Genomic DNA, 13,046 nt, shown 5'->3' with positions numbered 1-13,046 from the left:
CCATTCTTCCCCTCCCTGCTCCCAGCCAGGGGGCTTGGGGATGTGTGGAGCTGGCTACACTGGCTTTGCACAACCCAAGAATATCCCTGTGTAAAGGGAATTTGGAGCAATCCTCAGCTGCACCTTCAGGTCAGTTTTCCAGCTGCTTGATGCAGCTGACAGGGACTGAGGATTGAGCCCAGTCTTATTTTTAAATGTAAATGTTGTATGTCTCAGGTTTTTTTTTATATTTGCACAGTCAGCAGAACCCTATTTTCACTTTACCACACCATCCAAAGCTGCTCTGCATTAGTTAACAAGCTGTCCGGGATCACTGCAGGTTGGCAATGTCTCTTAAAAAGAGACTTCTTCCTCAGCCATTAGTGTCCCACAGAAATCAACACTGTTTGGGCTGAAAAAGCCAAGAACATAAAAGTTTCTACAGACTTTAGGCTGCTCAAAATTTTTAATATAATTATTTTAGATGAATACTAAACAAAGTAATAAGAAAAATGAAAGATCCTATTGATATTGTGGACTAAGTTTCTATAAGGCCTACTGTACTGTACATCTATTTTGGAATTGTATTACAGATACATAATCACACATCACAAACATACTATACTGCATACAACAACTTTTACTGTGTTGTTGTTCGAGAAGGGCTGATAATGCAATGAAATTCCAAATACGTAAATGGGACAATATTATTAATTTGATACAAATTGTATTTTAGGATTTTTCTGTGTTCTTTTAATGATATTATTTTGAAATATAATAAAATATAAATAATAATATTGCATATATAACTCTAGAGTTTTCAATATGTTGCTGTCCCATGGCACAGGCATGCTTCTGTGTTGCCCTTGGCAGCCCACTATCTCATAATCCAGGGGAATGAATAAGAGATCAAAGCCCAAAGACGTCAACAGAAATACTCGCATTGACCTCAATGGGCTTTGGTATGGGGCCAATAAAAACACTGAAGCAAGGACAGGTTCCAGTTTTACAGGAAAATACCAATGAACTAAAGTGTCAAAACACTTTTTACCAGACCACCAAGCCATCTCCTCTGGCCAAGTAAAGTATCCAAATTTTAAAATATTTTAACCATTTCTTTTCTGCATATGAAATGACTTGTTAGACCAGAATTTTCTTTGGAAGGCAGAACAAAAAGGGGCTTGGAAATGGACTTTTAAATATAACTATAAACCAATGCTGTATTATAATTAGATTCAGAATTAGAAATATTTTAATAACTTCCATTATCTGTCTATGAAGTCAACATATTTGTCAGGAGCCAGGATGATATGTTCAAAAGGAAACTCATTTAGATAAAATTAAAAAAATGTATGTTAACAGAACATTACGGTTGAGACTCAAAAGCCAGAAAACACCAGAGTTCAGCTTGCACATGCAATCTTAGCTTATGCTCTTTATATGTATGCATTGCAAAAGACTATTTAATTACATGTTCACATATAATTTGTCAAATAATAGTTGTGAAAGGGAAGCTGGTAACGATCTCTATATATTTAGGTTGCCTAACACTTTCCGCTATAAAACATTCTTGTAACCTTTTCTTTAAGAAGCTTCAACACTGCATTGTTTGCAGCAAATCTTTGATAGTCAGGTAAGGGCAATGCCCTTGGGCTTTCCTTTGTCCCATGAAATTCCATTTCTGAGATACAAAATTTTTAAGGACAGAGAGGGTGTCATAACATTTCTTCCCAGATCTGGACCTTAGCGTCCAAAATATGGATGTTAGCATGAAAACCTCCAAGCTTAGTTACCAGCTTGGACCTGGTAATTGCTGTCACCAGCTAGGAATTATACAGTGCCTAGCTCACTGTGGTCTCCCCAAAACCTTCCCAGGGGACCCCAAGACTCAGATGCCTTGAGTCTTACAACAAAGGGAAACAATCCCCTCCCCTTGTTACTTCCTCCCAGGCTCCCCTCCCTGGACGACCCTAGGAGATTCCCTGCTTCCAGTCCTGGAAACACAAGTACCAAGAGATCTAATCTCTCTTCCCCCTCACCCAGAGGGTATGCAAAGTCAGGCTTAGTAAATCTAACACAAAGAGATTTCCCCCCTGACTTCTTCCTCCCACCAATTCCCTGGTAAGCTGCAGACTCAATTCCCTGGAGTCCCCACTAAAGAAAAACTCCAACGGGTCTTAAAAAGAAAGCTTTATATAAAAAGAATGAAAAAAGGACATAAAAGGATCTCTGTATCAAGGTGACAATATACAGGGTCAATTGCTTAAAAGAAAAATGAATAAACAGCCTTATCCAAAAAGAATACACTCCAGCAACTACACACATGTACATACAAAAAAACAATATAAACCTATTGTCTTACTATCCTTGTACTTACAACTTGGAAACAGAAGATTAGAAAGCCTGGAGATTCCTGTGGTCACTCTCAGAGCCGAGAAAAAGAAGAGACCAAGAACAAAGGACTCACACTCAAAACTTCCCTCTACCCAGATTTGAAAAAGTCTTATTTCCTGATTGGTCCTCTGGTCAGGTGTTTGGTTCCCTGTGTTAACCCTTTACAGGTAAAAGAACATTAACCCTTAGCTATCTGTTTATGACAGAGGGCTATTATGATCATCTAGTCTGATATAAACTGTTCAAATCACCACCACTTCCTTTCTCTTGCTTGCATTCCTCAGGAAAATTCTGGCAGTATGGCAAAATAATAATTTAGCATGAATATTCTGAGGTTGGGTTGATGCCACTGCAAAAGTTGCAGCAGCACTACAAGTTGTTCTGGAAACCTGGGATTTGTGGAGTAGCTGTAGCAGAGGAGTGCTGGAGGAAAAATAATGTGGATGGGCTCTCTTGTTCTGGAAAATAACATATTCCCAAGATCGAATGCCATCCTCTGGCAGCACCACAATGGGGCAGGAACTCCTCTGTATCTCCTGAGGGCAGAAATAAGCCAGGCTCCTCCTGCACCAGCCACTTCCCAGACCCAGCAGTTCATGGCCACTCTGGGATAATAGCCTTTTGCTACTGCCAGCTAATGTAGTTAGACCTGTTCTCAACTAGAAGCAGTCAGTGCCAAAATGCTGAAGGTTCAGGGCTCAAACTATAATGATGATGATGCATAATGGGGGGTTGTTAGAGCTTCTCATAGTAGAACTAATTTTTACCTTTTTTCTTTAAAAAAACTATGAAAAGTTTATTTTAAAATAATATTATTTAGGTTGCAAACTCAAGCATTTGTGTATCCATACTGTGCACCCCTAAATAAGGCAGGGGTCCTGTGGACAAAATAGTATGTGATCATGTCATTAAATACTGCATCATAATGTATATGTATAAGGGGGCAGAATTAAGTTTGCATGAACATGGGACAAACAACTTTGTAGTTAGAGCAGGAGTTATGTAGTTAGACTGCATGAGATTGATTGCTTTGCCGATGTTAGGAAGGGTACACAGAAGAAACGATTTCCTATCACTCCATTTTAATGCTGTCAAATTAACAGCTAATAACATGTGAGAATCATTGAGGTTCTAATCTATAAAACTGGCTCTGTAAATATTCTCATCAGTTATATATTTATTATTTCTCACTTCTATATCAAATGTACTTAGTTTACTCTTAAAAATATGGTTTTCCTAACTGCTAGTCCTTCAATACCAGCTTGGAATATGAAGACAAGTTGAGCTCTTTCTGTCTTGTAAATAATCACCTTTTCAAGCATCACTTTTAAAAACTGTAACTTTCACATTCTCTTACTGTGTTTTTGTTTATAATTGATATATTATTTATATAGGGCTCAGTCTTGAACCCTCCTGAGTGCCATGCAAAGGAACAGGTAAACTGTTGGGGAAACATTGACCGCCACCTACACACCAGTCTGAGCATTAGAGCCAGTCCAGTGTTACCAGCTCTTGTGATTTTATTGTAGCAATTGCAGGCAATTTACTTCAGGCAATAAATTTGTTGCAAGCAATATTTGGAGTTTTTCTTAAAGTCCAGCTGTTGTAGTCACATGATTACGTAAGAACCTCAGCTTTCTTACCAAAAAAAAAAAAAAGTTACAGCCTTTCTAGTTGCAGAGAAAAAGTTGCATCCGACTAAGTGGGTATTCACCCACGAAAGCTCATGCTCCAAAATGTCTGTTAGTCTATAAGGTGCCACAGGACTCTTTGCTGCTTTTAGAGAAAAACTTGAGAATATAAATCCTAAAGATGCAGAAATTAGAAGGAAAATAAAAAATCCAAATTTATTTTTAAAAATCTCATTATTTTTAAGCCAATCTCAAGTTTTGTGGGATCTAACTCATGATTTGTAAGTATCTGAGGCAATGCTGACAGTACTGTATCATAGACTATGGGTGCATATGACTTACTTCTCCAAGGAGCTGGAGGAAAGCAGGAACCAGTTTATGACTCTGACTAGATTGTAAAACTGCACTTCAGCACACATTGCTGTAGGTACTAGTAACACTTTACAAATATATAGTTTAGAACAGTTCTTGGCCTAGGAATTTACAATACAAAAAAAAAAAGGAGCAATGGCGCTAGCAGACAGAATCATTCTCTGTCAATAATGGAAGGCTGGGTAAAATAAATTGGATACAACAGTAAATAAATTATGAAAACAAAATACTAAAGATCATGAAGATCATGGCGATGGTTGTGTGAATGTATTTATTTTCTAGAGTATTTTCAATCTCTGGTGCAATTCCATGCACTTGTCTATATTAGAGATAAAAATGTTGGTTAATTTCAGCCACCACTATTTCTCTCAGAATTCTTTGTATTGGTAAATAAGACTCCAAACACTTATGCGTTTTGCATACATTTCTACTTACCACTGATGAGATCTTCAATTTTTCCTCCATGAATGTTGTACAGATGCTTTGCTGGTGAAGTAAGATTCATTCTTATTGTGCAAGCATCTAAAAACTTCACAAAAACAAAACGGTCTCACTAAAGATGTATCATGACTAAATTCTGTTTAATGCATTAAAAAACTGCAGATCCAATCTTAATCACTGACAAACCTCATACTTATATGAATGAAATAAAAGCCTGAACACAGTGGTAAACTCATGGTATAAAGCTGTTGGACCTTTGATTCTTTCACCGACCTAGACACATGGACAGACTAAGTACACATTACTTAGTACTGACTCTAAATCCAGTAGAATGCAAATTTACAACAAGAAAGAAACTGAACATTCCATATTGTTTCTCGGAAAATCCAATTCTATTGAAGCAGGAAAAAAGGCAAAATCATCAAAAAAATCTAGTGTGATAAATAATTTTCACAAAATGTGAAATAAGATGAAATACTGAAAAGTAACAAAAAGGTATACTTTTAAATAGATATTGGATAGGACTGTCAATTATAGCAATCATTACAATTATTTTAAAGGATAACATAATTAAGGCTGCAGCTTTGTCACAGCATTTTTTATCAAAAATCACAAAGCAGTCCTGGTAAATTTAGTAGGTGACATGAGTTACAAGATTTACAGTGACCTTTCCATGATTGATGATAAAAAAAATGCTGTGAAAAATAGAATTCAACTACTCCTCATAGGCCAGCATCCTCCTCTGCTGCTGTCTCCTCCTCATCCCAGCACTGCAACCATTAAGTAATCTCAGCCTAGTGAGAGGGAAAGGCCTTGGAGGGGAGAAGAGAGCTGGAGAGAAAACTCAACTCACTCTCACTCTGCAGCAGTGACTCCTGTCCTGAGGGACTGGGACTGGTTCCTGGCTCTCAGCTTGCCCTGCACTCACTCCCACAGCAGCAGCTTCTGCCGCTATTCTGGGAATTGCAACCTGGCACACAAGGTCACAGTGCTGCCCAGGTTTGGCTCAGGCCAAACCCAATCAGCATGCTACCCCACCACCAGGTTATAATGCCACTCACTGAAATTTGGCCTGGCCGCCACCCTGTCATGATAGAGGGGTGGCTGAGCCAAACCTGAGCAGCGTTGTGAATCTGTGCACCGGGCTGCAATGCCGGGCTCAGTCCCACAGGACAGTAGCCACAGCTGCAGGATGAGTTTATTAAACTCACACAAACACAAAAGTCACCGACAAATAGGAAAATGATGTCCATGACATTTTTCCTTATAATGACAAACCTGCAGTCCTGGGATAATATATAATTAAGATACTACTGTTCATAGGAAAACCTAAGGGCTTGATCCTCAGCTGTTTCATCTCCCCCAATCCTGAAGGCAGCCCCTATTGTCAATTGCTCTAAGCAATCATTTATGCGGGTGACACCTCTCCCTGCCCTCCTGTCCTCAACCCGTCTCAAAACTCCCCCTATATGGAAGGGAAAGCATATGGCATAAAGCTGACTATGCAGGCTTTACAGCACCAGAAATTCCCATTTTTGTCAAGAGAATCACCAGTTGCTCCTTTATGGCAGCTGTAAGTCACCTTTACATCATTACCGTGGTGCAAAGGAAACTTAACCTGGACTGAGGATCTGGCCCTAAATATTCTGTCTTTCATAAAAAATAATTTGTGATATCATCATCAATCATTTGTATTACATGAGAGCCAGGAGGCCCCAAAGGAGATTGGGGCCTCTTTGAGGATGTCTACACTGCAATTAAAAACCTGTAGTTGGCCCATGCCAGCTGACTCAGGCTCGGGTTCCAGGGCTGACAAATTGCTGTGTAGACCCTTAACCCATGAGGGTTAAGGGTCCCAGAGCTTGGGCTCAGGCCTGTGCCTAACGTCTACACGGTGATTTTTAGCCCTGCAGCCTGAGCCCCACAAGCCTGAGTCAGCTGACCTGGGCCAGCCATGGTGCTTTTATCCCCGTGTAGACATACTGTCAGTGGTAGGGGTAGGTGCAGTACATATACACATTAGAAGACATTCTTCGGCAAAGAGCTCACAATTTCAATAAACAAGACAAAGAGTGCAAGGAAATGTTTTCATTCCTTAGTTAACTAAACTACACAAAATAATTTGCCCTGTATAAAAGTGTTGGGTGTGTAGGCACAGACCTTGGATTACACTAGAGGTAAAACACAATGTGGCAATATCTTAAGAAGACTGAAGTGACCGAAGCAAATGGCTCCCTTTGGGTGATGGAAGGGAACCAGCAGAGGTGAAGACCCTCCTGTGGTATTTGCTGCTGAAGGGAAGCCGTGGGGGCTGGTCTGCCTCTAAGACTTTCTAAAATCATAATTCAAAACTCTCAATATATATTAAACTCTAGAAGTGTAATCATTGTTTTATTTCATCTCCCATCCATAACTGAACAGACAAAGAGGTTGTTTTTTGTTAATTAATGTAGATCATTAGTACTAGGAAATGGTTTACTCTTTGCATATGATGTCCTGATAGTAAAGAAAGAAGTTGTGACTTCCAAATGCTTTGGAAGATTCTGGGGAAATTTGGACAATTCGGTTGCACATAATCAAGAATATTTTAAATGCAAATGAATAGAGATTAAGGGGCCCTGTTTCAGAAAAAAAGTCAGTTTTGGAAAATCAAAGCTGTACTATAACATTTCCCCTACTCGTTTGTGTATACTTCTATGTGATTAATATTCAGTGATTCCTTCCATATCTTTGTAGTTTTCGTATATATTGGAAATAAATTGATAATGTTAAAAGAAAAGTGAACAAGATAAAAATATTGCAGCATTCTGGATTATGTAAAATACCTATGACATTTTCAACATCCTGTTATAATTTCATACTGAAGCAATGGGATATTGTGACAGGATTTACCCGAACTTCTCTGCCCCCCACATCAGAGGCATTGCTACACTGACAAACCCATCCAAGGAAAAGCATTGCCTAGGAAAGACGGATAGTGAATTTAGATGTCCAAGCACTGCCTAGAGAAGCCTCGTACTGTCAGAACCAACAAGACTAGGGATAAAATAATCCTTGCATGCATAAACACGGGAAACTTGACTAGTAGGAGAGAGGTCACATTAGCTCTCTATTTGGCAATAGTGTGACCACTGCTGGAATACTGTGTCCAGTTCTGGTGTCCACAAATTAAGGAGGATGCTTGTAAAGCAGAATGGGTTCATCGAAGAGCCGTGAGAATGATTAAAGAAGTGGAAAACATGCCTCATAGTGACTGAGTTTCTTAAGTCTATCTATTTAGCTTAACAAAAGAAAGGCTGAGGGGTGACTTGATCACACTCTGTAAGTACCTACATGGGGAACAAATATTTAATAATGGAGTCCTCAGTCTAGAAGGCAAAAAGTATAACAAAATCCAATGGCTGGAAATTGAAGTTAGCCAAATTCAGAATGGAAATAAGATGTATATTTTTAAAAATGAGGGTAATTAACCATTGGAATAATTTACTCAGGCTTGTGATGGAATCTCCATTACAGGCAATTTTTAAAATCAAGATTGGATTTTTTTAAAAGATATATTCTAGTCCAAAAAGTAATTATTCTGGGGAAGTTCTATAGCCTGTGTTATGTAGGAGGTCAGATTAGATTATCACAATGGTCCACTCTGGCCTTGCAATCTATGATCCTCCAGTGGATACAGGGGCTGGGAAGAGGCAGTGGCAAATCAGACCCCCCTAAGGTAAGATAAGATAAGAAGGCTTGTCTGCTTCTTCTGAGAGTGAGTGCTGAGTGAAGCTGAGACAGGAGAAATGATCACTGGCTCTAACCCAAAACACCCATACCCAGGTTGGAGCCTAACAATCAGACTGCAGCTTCAGTAATAGTCTGTGACAAACTGTTTATTTCGTTGTGGAGTTTAAAAGCCCAGACAGGCATTTTTTAGTTGAATTTCAATTAATTGTTACAGGACTAGAAGAGGTTCACTGCACAAGACACCTTGCTCATGATGAGTTCTGAAAGATATACAATGGCAACTTCCTATCCTTGAACCTTCAGATAAAAGCCTTCCTTTGTTCTAAAAATAAAAATCATGTGCAATTAAGAGTTTCATGTGTTTTGGGAATGGTTCTTGGAATCAGTAGCTCCATCATCATGTATGTGGCTTTTTATGGATACTGACATGGATTCCAAGAAGAAAGTCTATAATCAGCTAGAAAGATTTTTATTAAACCAGATTCCGCTTTGTGAAGAAGACCAATTCTTAGATTTATTTTCATTTTGTTTTTTTTCTTGTGACCTCTACAGTGCCCTCTCGTGGCCCATCACATCACAACCTGCCCAGCCTTGACTCTCCACTGGTAGTTTGCTGCCCCTTGAGTGGTAGTGGCGCTTTAGCCCTCTGGCCAAGACATATATAAATGCTACCCCTTCTGGAGTATTACAATCCAAATGAAATTAGAAACAAAAAACAGGATTGTCCAATGAACTTCTATCGGACCCAACCCTTTTATTCAGGTCTTCTCTTCAACAGTCCATACATCAGCCAGTTACCTACGGTTGGGTCACCCCTTAGAGCAGGAGGACCATCCAACAAGCAAGCAAGCAGGGCTGGCTCCAGAGTTTTTGCCAGCCTAAGTGGAAAAAAAAAAAGCCACACTCAGCACTTAGGTGGCAGCTCTAAAGCTGCTTCTTCATTATTCGGCGGCAATTCGGCGGCAGGTCCTTCCCTCCGAGAGAGACCGAGGGACCCGTGGCCGAATTGCCGCCGAAGATCTGGAAGTGCCGCTCCTTCCCATTGGCCGCCCCAAGCACCTGCTTGGTGAGCTGGTGCCTGGAGCCGGCCCTGCCAGCAAGCTCGCTTATCTCTGGGCTTCAGCCAGACTTCTCTCACATCAGGAGAAGCAGCACTCTGCTGTTTTTCCTACGCAGCCTTGGAGTGGGCTAGATCTTCTCCTTTTAGCTCTTTATCCATGTCTGACATCTGCTGCAGGTATAGAAAAAAGGGATAAATTGGATCCACAGGCTTTCATTAACCCTCTCATTGCCAGTGTGGGGCCTATCTGCCTAACATGTCCTTATTGTTTCCAAAAATCACAGCATCTAAACCAGGGGTAGGCAACCTATGGCATGCATGCCAAAGGCAGCATGCGAGCTGATTTTCAGTGGCACTCACACTGCCTGGGTCCTGGCCACTGGTCCGGGGGGCTCTGCATTTTAATTTAATTTTAAATGAAGCTTCTTAAACATTTTTAAAACCTTATTTACTTTACATACAACAATAGTTTAGTTATATATTATAGATTTATAGAAAGAGACTTGACTGTCTGAATCTTATTGCCTGCCTACAAAATAGTAGCTGTTGACAGATAGAAACTGTGCTTTTCTTCGAAATGTGTAACCTAAAAGAGTTCTCATGGAGCTCCTGGTCTTCAAGATACCAGCTGCTACTACATCAAAGATCTCGGCTGTCATAAATCTTGTTCATCTTTGTTTAATGCTTGATGGGTTCTACCAATGGCCTTGGCCCTGCTCCAAGGATTTTGTGCTCCTCCAGCAATGCACAGAGGGCAAAAAAGGCATGTTCAGAATATTTGGGCAGTCCTGGCATAATTTAAGTTGCGTTGGAGGCTGAACATGCCCACGGGATTAGAGGAAAGAAAGGTGAAGTAACACCATTTGTGGAAGGGTCTTCAGACCCATCAATTCAGCCCTCTTCGTTTAGGTCCTGTACCAAGCATATCTTGGCTTCACCTATGGATCTATTCCAATGTATTTCAAGTGTCCTGGAATTGTAAGAATGGCATTTATAGGCCTATTAATCAAATAAGGCCTAAAAGTTTGGTTCTTTTACATACTATTATAACTGAGGAGGCTCACACACTATTGCCTCTGCATGCAAGGTCAGATCCTAAACTATATTACTCTGCACATATGCATTTTCCTGCTGTTTTCTAGTCATTTATCATAGCTCTGAGAGAGATCCCATTCATGATTTGTATATCATGTTGGAACACATTTGTTGTACCCAAATTCCCAAGCCTTGTTGAAATACAGTGGTATTTCTCCAAGCAACTGAGCCATTCATGCATTCAGAAGACAATTCTATGGAATTGCTCTCCCTCACTATGCCAGAAACCAGTTACTTTTAACTTTACAAATAGTATAAATGGCAAAAAATAAATTTATAGTATTAAAAATCTTTAAGATTTAATATTGTAAGATGCTGAGCATCATATGGGTAAGAAAATTCATTTAGAAATATACAATCTTTTGTAGTGTTCTTTTAAATATTATTAGTATGCAACACATGCTTTATTAAGAATGCATGTTTTAATACTCAGTGTTCCTTTTTTTCTATCTGTACAGCGACCATAGTACTTAAGTATATGAACTATCTATAGTTGTTCTGGAGTTGTGCAATAGTGTACAGTGAATGCAAATTTAATGTACACTAAAAAGATGAATCACTGTAGGAATTGTGTGACACAGACTGAAACGGTCACTGAAATGATGCCAGTGAAATTACCTGTCATTCTTTGAAAGAAAATAACATACAAGTTACTTTAAAGATGATAGAAATGGCAATACTTTGACCAGGTGAAATTCACTGTTCATGGAACTGTTGAAAAGAAACAAGAAGAGGAAATACTGAAGACATTATTCATCTATCATGCCCATTCCAGGTCATCCAGGTGATGTTCCTTTTTCAAAGTGCTCCCATATAGAAAACCAGTGCTTGAAACAATGTTTTTTTTTCCCTCCCATTGTGGTAAATTGTAAAAAAAAAAAAATGTGTCCAGTTATATGAGTTCCATGTACAACTGTAACAGTAAGCTACTTGTCTTGCTCCAAGAGCAGAAACATTCTGCAACTGTCATCATGCACTAGACTTGTGTATGTCTATGTCTACACTTCGAGCCTGAAGGTATAATTTCCAGCTCTAGGAGACATACCCATGGTAGCACTGATCGAGTTTGTGTGCTAAAAATAGTGTAGTCATGGCAGCACGAGTGACAGGTCTATTTTTACCATACTAATGATTAAAGCTAGCATGGGTGTGTCTCCTCAAACTGGAAATTATACCTTTGAGCTCAGAGTATAAACATACCCTTAGAAGCATATGTTTCTCTGCCAAATACAATAAAATGGAAGAAATAACAAAAAAACATTATCCACAAAGCTTTGTATTTCCTTGCTTTTTCTTTCCTTCTTTCATTCCCCAGTGCAAGTTAGAGCAGTTTCAGGATTGCTGTAACATGGACTGGAAGATAACAGTTCAGAAGGGGCTGCACCACCAGCCAGGATTGCCAAAGTACATTGTACTCCAAACTCCTTAGCTGCTGCCTAAGGCAGGTTTAACTTTGGAGAGATGCAAAGGGGATTTAGTAGTTGAGTATCTAGTTTATATTTTAAAAATGCCTTCCAGGGATTTCATCCTAAGTTTGGTAAACTGAATTATGTGTTTTTATAGGTCATTGAAGTTACAGAAACATCTTATGTATTCTTTAGTTAAGACCTCAGAGAAACTACTGAGCTCTGAATTTCCAGAAAGCTGCCCTTTGGTAAGAAAACAGTTGCAAACTTGTCCAGCATATGTCCTATAACAGGGGTTCTCAAACTGGGGGTCACAAGGTTATTACATGGGGGTTGCGAGCTGTCAACAACCACCTCCAACCCCATTTTCCCTCCAGCATTTATAATAGTGCTAAATATGAAAAAAAGTATTTTTAATTTATTTGCGGGGGGGGGGGGGAGTCACAGAGGCTTCCTGTGTGAAAGGAGTCACCAATACAAAAGTTTGAGAACCACTGTCCTATAAATGCTAATCTGAGTTGGACTGCATACAGATTCAGGGCCTCCAGTTTCTGAATGGAGTAGCACTCACAGCTGGCCACACCACAACAGAAGCTAAAAAAAGGAGATAATATCAGAGGCACATGGCACACACGGGACCAATGCAGTGCTTCTTGCATCCAAAGGCACACTTGGAACTGAAGTATTCTGCATGAAAGCATCTCTTGAAGTGACCTCTAGAATTGCACTCTTTCTCACCAGGGGCCTATGTCAATACTTCTACATAGCTGAGCACTTTCAATCATTTTGCTGCTGTTACTTCTGGAGGAGTCCAAGGCTCTCAAGTTCCTGCCTCTTTGAAAACAGCTTTGACTGTTTACATTCCACAAGGCAGATGCCTGAACCAAAGTGTTCAGATCCAATAGATGTGAAGACAGTTTGAATTTAGAACGACTG

The 13,046-nt window shown here is 39.6% G+C and overlaps 1 protein-coding gene across 10 annotated transcripts in view; it reads right to left on the bottom strand.

Annotated features, from left to right (window-relative positions):
* DCDC1 (doublecortin domain containing 1) overlaps window positions 1–13,046 on the bottom strand; it is a 414,877-nt gene that overhangs the window by 333,675 nt on the left and 68,156 nt on the right. For all 10 annotated transcript variants that reach the window (XR_007774648.1, XR_007774649.1, XM_050954983.1 and 7 more), the window contains one exon: window positions 4,812–4,905. Coding sequence is in view for 8 of the 10 variants with exons in the window: in XM_050954983.1 (XP_050810940.1) it covers window positions 4,812–4,905 (94 nt within the window). In the remaining 2 variants the exon portion in view is untranslated. The remainder of the gene's footprint in view (window positions 1–4,811; window positions 4,906–13,046) is intronic.

This window comes from Gopherus flavomarginatus, chromosome 5, assembly GCF_025201925.1.
Source record: "Gopherus flavomarginatus isolate rGopFla2 chromosome 5, rGopFla2.mat.asm, whole genome shotgun sequence".
Lineage (NCBI taxonomy): Eukaryota > Metazoa > Chordata > Testudines > Testudinidae > Gopherus > Gopherus flavomarginatus.
This window is presented reverse-complemented; position numbering and strand designations above follow the sequence as displayed.